The sequence below is a fragment of the Rhinopithecus bieti genome, unplaced genomic scaffold, assembly GCF_001698545.2.
Source record: "Rhinopithecus bieti isolate Rb0 unplaced genomic scaffold, ASM169854v2 scaffold_75557, whole genome shotgun sequence".
NCBI lineage: Eukaryota > Metazoa > Chordata > Mammalia > Primates > Cercopithecidae > Rhinopithecus > Rhinopithecus bieti.
The window spans coordinates 52,460-59,140 of NW_016827811.1; the positions used below are offsets into that span (position 1 = coordinate 52,460).

Here is a 6,681-nt window from a genome sequence, read left to right on the forward strand (position 1 = left end):
AGACATGTAAATATATTAAAATATTTGAGCAGATACTTGATTATTAAGGAAAGATTATCTTTCTTCAGAAATTAAATATAACACATTTGTTATCACATTTAATGTTTTTCTCATAAGGATTCTGAATGTTAATGTTCCTGCATTTTTCTTCTCTAGTTGTTTTCTTCTGGCACAGTCCAGCTCACAACAACATCAAGAGCAGAATTTGGAGACTTTGATATTAAAACTGTACTTCAGGAGATTAAGCGAGGAAAAGAATGGTCTGTAGTTTTATATTTGTTATGCAACATTACACTTGACTTGCTGCTTTAAATTTAGAGTACATCCCAAATTTATCCAGTCATCAGAAAATTTAATATAAAGTAGTTCATATGTTAAAGCAAAGTATATTGACTTATTTGTAATATAATAAAGGATGTTAATGTTACTGAAACTTATTTCTCTTTCTATGTAACTTCATTACTTAAGAGGATTATACTGAGAAGATTTATATACATTTCAAGGCATTTGCAAGCCTTTAACAATAAAATAAATGAAGATATGAATGTGACAAACTTTATTAAGTTTAAAATGTTACATTGTGTAAGCTTGCTTAAAGGAAATTTTTTTCAGGGCTTTCTTTTTAAAGTACACATACACAGGACTGCCTCTTAAAATGTTTGTCATAGCGTTACAAGTTTTTTTAAATAAAATAATATAAACTACACCTTAGGCTCATGTTGTTAAACATACTGAATTACCAACAAGTAGCTCTAAGAAATATTGGCATCTTTATTGATCACTTACTCCTTTATAGCTTATGAATGCTATAATATGTCAGTTGTCTCTAGAAATTAATTTTTAAATTTTTTGTTGGGAAATTTTCAAACATACCACAATTGGAAAGCCTAGTAACACGTATCTATCCATCATCTTGCTTCATCAATTACCAAAATTTGTGGCACTTGTTTCATATAGGCCTTTTTTGTTGTTGTTTTTTTGAGACAGAGTCTCACTCTGTCGCCCAGGCTGGGGTGCGGTGGTGCGATCTTGGCTCACTGTAACCTCTGCCCCCTGGGTTCAGGTGATTCCCGTGCCTCAGCTTCCCAAGTAGCTGGGATTACAGACATGCACCACCACACCTAGATAATTTTTGTATTTTTAGTAGAGACAGGGTTTCATTATATTGGCCAGGCTTCTCATGAACTCCTGACCTCATGCAATCCACCTGCCTTGGCTTCCCAAAGTGCTGGGATTACAGGCGTGAGCACCCAGCTGAAAAGGAAACTTTCATAACAGAGCCTGTGGTACTGAAAAAAGGAAAAACCACTTTATCGTATTGTTCAGAGCAGTGTTGTATAATACAGCTGAAGTCCAAATGGGTGACTAAGATAGCAATTCAATTATCTTGCCAACTTATTGTTTACCTCTGCACCATTGAGGGTTGGGGTAAACACTAACCTAGCATTTCCAAGTGTGCTCCAAAGGAATTTAGTTCATCAAGATGTTCCCCCACCCCTCCAGAAATAAAAGGGCATCTAGATTTCAATAAACTTGAAAACTGTTTACTCTATGCCCCCACCCTTGGAGAAAAGGCTGTGAGAAGTCCTGCAATAAAGTGATCTGCTTAACCTATCCTTTCTCAAACTTATTTGACTTGAAACCCCTTTTTCAACAGTTACCTTTTAATCTCCGAACGTTCTTCAGGCAAGGCTTATCTAGGCCAAACTGAGAAGTCTTGAAAAGATTTCAGCCCCTTTAGTCTCCCTCTGCACTTTTGTCTACTGGTAGTGATTCCTCTGTGGGGGAGCTGCTTTTCTGGTTTCTTATTCTTTCCCCTAATCATAATAGGAAAGGATCTGATCTTAGGGAGGAAAAGAAACCAACCACTAAAATATACAACATCATTCTTTTTGTGTATTTGGCAGTATTAAGAAGAGTCTTATCTACGTTTAGATGTCAGACCTGGGATGGTCAGTAGTTTTTTCTAACAAGCCGGCAGTTTATAAATGTTAAATAATAAAAACGTCAGGGGATGGCAATATTAGAGGGCTTATCAAAGTATGGTTTAAGTTGCAGCGTTATTTCAGTTATATGCTATGTGATAATTTCAGTGTATTCTTTTTCAATAGAAAATGGCTGCTGTTTTCTTGAAATACTGCTTACGATTATTTCTCTTTCCTTATACAGAAATGTACACTTTGCAGTCAGCCTGGTGCTACTATTGGATGTGAAATAAAAGCCTGTGTTAAGACTTACCATTACCACTGTGGAGTACAAGACAAAGCTAAATACATTGAAAATATGTCACGAGGAATTTACAAGTAAGAAAACAACAATTGTCTATTTCCCTAAACATGTTAGTAAGTAAAATAGATGACATTAGTTTACTCAATCTCTATTCTTAGGTGGTATTTAGTTAAGTATAGAATAGAATACTGAGCACATTGTGTAAGGAATGAGTACTACAATTGGCATTTTCCTCTGACTGCATATCCCTGGATTAGCATTCATCCATCCAATATTAGTTATGCTTCCTGTGTGCCAGCCATTGTGCTTGAAGCTGGGCATATAACAGTGATCAAAACTACATACACTGGGCCGGGTGCAGTGGCTCACATCTGTAATCCCAGCACTGGGAGGCCAAGGCGGGTGGATCACCTGAGGTCAGGAGTTTGAGACCAGCCTGACCAACATGGTGAAACCCCGTCTCTACTAAAATACAAAAATTACCCAGGTGTGGTGGCAGGCACCTGTAATCCCAGCTACTCAGGAGGCTGAGGCAGGAGAATCGCTTGAACCCAGGAGGGAGAGGTTGCAGTGAGCCGAGATTGTGCCATTGCACTACAGCCTGGGCAACAAGAAGCTTACAGTCTATTGGGAGAGACCTATTATTTAAGTGGCCAGACAAATATGCAATTACAACATAGCAGCATAAGTGTTCCAGAGAAGTTGCAACGTGTTATGAGAGCATGTAAGAAGGAAGAGGTAACCTAGTCTGTAGTGGGGAGTCTTTAAGAATTTTCTGAAGGAAATAGTGCTCAGCTTTAAGCTGAGATATTAAGGACAAAAGTGAGCCTTGGTTGGGAGAGGTATTCTGGGCAGAGAGAACAACATATGCAAGAGCCCTGGGTGAGACACAAGCAGAGGTGGAAATGGGAAGATGTGTTAGGAGGCTAGTGCTGGTGGTCCAGGTGAGAATTATTGGTGGCTTAGAATAGGATGTGATAGATAGAAGGCAAAAGGTTCTCTTGAGAAGATGGTGAAAAAATAAAGTTTGAAGATTTGGGATTGGGGGTCAGCCTCTTTTTTATGGGTCTTCCACTTACCCGTGCTGCCTTGGGCTAGGTGGTGTTAATGTAATGGTTCCATTTGTTTAATCAACTAGAGTATAAGTTGGCAGGTACTCCTGAAGTTTTTATTTGCTGTCTAGAGTTGTAAAGCACTTCCTTACTCTCACATGCCTAGAATGCAATAAACCAATAACTTCCGGGTCTAGTATTCGGTGTAAAAGACAATGTGCACAAGCAGTCACCAAGTCATTTGGGTGCCTACATAAGGCGCTATGCTACATAATAAAATTTGCCAAATTCTCTTTAATAATCAAGGCACAAATGTTTTCAAGTGAGTTCTATAAAGCCTTTAAGGAACAAATAATCCCAATGTTATTTAAGAGATCCAGCACATAGCAAGAGATGGAAAACTTACTGGTTCATTCTGTAAAGCTTACATAACTGTGGTACCAAACCTAACAAAGATACGTTAAAAGACAAACAAACAAACTGTAGACCAGTCTCCCTTTTTTTGCTTTGAGACAGGATCTGACTCTGTTGTCCAGGCCGGAGTGCAGTAGTGCGATCATGACTCACTACAGCCTTGACCTCCTGGCCTCACGTGTTCCTCCCACCTCAGCCTCCCAAGTAGCTGGGACTATAGCCCAGCTAATTTTTTTAATTTTTTTTTTTTTTTTTTTGAGGAGGGGTCTTGTTATGTTGCCCAGACTGGTCTCAAACTCCTGGGCTCAAGTGATCTCCCTGCCTCAGTCTCCCAAAGTGCTAGGATTACAGGCATGAGCAATGCCCAGCCACAATCTCACTTTTATAAATATACAAAAATTCTAAATAAAATATTAGTAAATCAAATCCAGCTCTGTATTCTAAGAATTGAAAGACTGTTCAGGCTGGGCAGAGTGGCTCACACTTATAATCTCAACACTTTGGGAGGCTTAGGTGGGAGGATTGCTTGAGGCCAGGAGTTCCAGATCAGTGCAGGCAACAAAGCGAGACTCTCGTCTCTATATAATTTTAAAAATAGAAAGAAAAAAGACTGTTCAAAATTAGGAAATATATTAATATAATGTGTTAGTAGAGTAAATAAAAATCTTATCACCTTCCTTATAGATGGTGAAAAGACATTTGATAACATTCAACATCAGTTTCTGAATTTTAAAGTAACAAGTGCTCTTGGTAAGCTAGGAATCTTAATAGGTGTTTATGAGAAAAACAACAGCAAATAGCTTATTTGTTGTTAAAGTAAAGGAGCAATGGTTCTTAACCAGGAGTGAGCCTCAGAATCACTGTGGGGTGGATAAGACCCTCTTTTAAAATGTTCATGCCTGAGCCCTACCCGTAGAGATTTAAATTTAGTAGGTCTGGATTGGGGCCCAAACCATGCACTTTTATGACTCCCCAGGTGATTCTTATGTTCATCTCTAACTGAAAACCATTAGACTATACTTTAATTCAGATTAGGAAGAAGACAAGGATGCCAACTACTAGCATGACTTTTAACATTCTTCTAGAGGGTTAAGCTGATGCAAGACAAAAAGAAAGAGGCCCAGTGCAGTGGCTCACGTCTAAAATCCCACACTTGGGGAGGCCGAAGCAAGAGGATTGCTTGAGGCCAGGAATTCGAGACCAACCTGGGCAACATAGTAAGACCCATCTCTACACAACATTTAAAAATTGGCCACGCAAAGTGGCACACTCCTGTAGCCCCAGCTACACAGGAGGCCCACACTGGAGAATCGCTTGAGCCCTGGAAGTAGAGACCAGCCTGGGCAACATAGTGAGAGACCCTGTCTCAACTTAAAAAATAAGGCCGGGCGCAGTGGCTCACGCCTGTAATCCCAACACTTTGGGAGGCTGAGTCTGGCAGATCACGAGGTCAGGAGTTTGAGACCAGCCTCAAGATTGCCCCACTGCACTCCAGCCTGGGCAACAGAGCGAAACTCCATCTCAAATAAAAATAAAAGTAAATAAAAGTGTGTAATAAAATGATCAATATTTGTTATTTATATCATTATCTACCAAGAAAATTCAAAGGAATCAACTTTGAATTTATTAAAATTAGTAAGAGCTCAGTAAGATTGCTGAATATGAGATGACTTTTAAAAAACAATTCCAGTAATAACTAGTTAGAAAATGTAAATGAAAATCGTCTGCCATACTCCGCCAAACACACATACACTAAAGATGAATTTTTTCCATTTAAAAAAAGCAGACACACAAAGCTTTGTTTTGGGGCATGGGTGGGGAGACAGGGTCTCACTCTGTTACCCAGGCTGGAGTGCCACTACATGATCATGGCTCACTGCAGCCTCCACCTCCTGGGCTCAGGTGATCCTCCCACCTCAGCCTCCTGAGTAGCTGGGACTGCAGGCACACGTGACCGACCATGCCTGGCTAATTTTTGCTATTTTTTTGTAGAGACAAGGTTTCACCATGTTGTCCAGGCTGGTCTCAAACTCCTGGACACAAGTGATCCACCCACCTGCGCCTCCCGAAGTGCTGGGATTACAGCTATGAGCCACCATACCTGGCCAAAAATTACATTTTACAAAGGACTGAAATGAGTGGTGAAATATATTATGTTCCTTGATAGAAAACTCAGCTTCGAAAGACACCTATTCTCACCAAATGTATAAATTTGGTATAATTTTGATCAAATCCAAATTTTTTGACAGTTTTATTTGAAAGGCTAAATGTGATAATAATTTTCACTTGTAATGGTTGTGTTTACCTTATATAACAGAAAAAAAAAAATAGCAGCTTAACAAGAGAGAGGGTTGCTTTCTCACCTAAAAGACATGCAGAGAAAAGCAATCCAGATGTGGTAGGCAATTTTTCAGTGTCGTCAAAGACCTACATCACCATCCTTCTGCTCACCCCTCCTTAAGGTCTCCTTCCACATATGTGTGTGTATGTTTTTGTGTACGTAGAAAATCTCTAGAAACGTATTCAACAAGCTTAATGGTTATATTACTTCTCATTAGTTACATAGGGATGGAGGAGAAGAGGCAAGTTTATATTCTCCATGATAGGATTCTGTGGTGTTTGAATATCTTCATGAGCAGTATATTATTATTAAAGTAGCCATTAACATTTTAAAATAACAGGCTGATTTTAAATATCCAAAATCAGATTATATGGAGAACTATTATATTTAAAATGTAACTTTTAGATGCTTTTATTATAATAGTTTTAAATGGAAAATATTTCCATTTTCATTTTGGAAGAAAAATGGAAATATAGATGAGAAAAAATACTTAATGTCAACTTTAAGTCTACCACGCAGAGGTAATAATTTTAAATCTTTTGGAATGTTTTCTCTTAGACATTTATGTGATTATGTGCGTGTATTTATAAAAACAAGATTTTCTGCTGCTCTGCCTATGGGGCAGCCATCCTTTTATTCCTTTGC

General features: G+C 38.6%; 1 protein-coding gene across 1 annotated transcript in view; it reads left to right on the plus strand.

Moving 5' to 3' along the window:
* PHF6 (PHD finger protein 6) overlaps window positions 1–6,681 on the plus strand; it is a 23,948-nt gene that overhangs the window by 8,916 nt on the left and 8,351 nt on the right. The window contains exons 2-3 of the mRNA XM_017864141.1: window positions 157–267; window positions 2,170–2,303. Of these exons, the coding sequence (XP_017719630.1) occupies window positions 157–267; window positions 2,170–2,303 (245 nt within the window). The remainder of the gene's footprint in view (window positions 1–156; window positions 268–2,169; window positions 2,304–6,681) is intronic.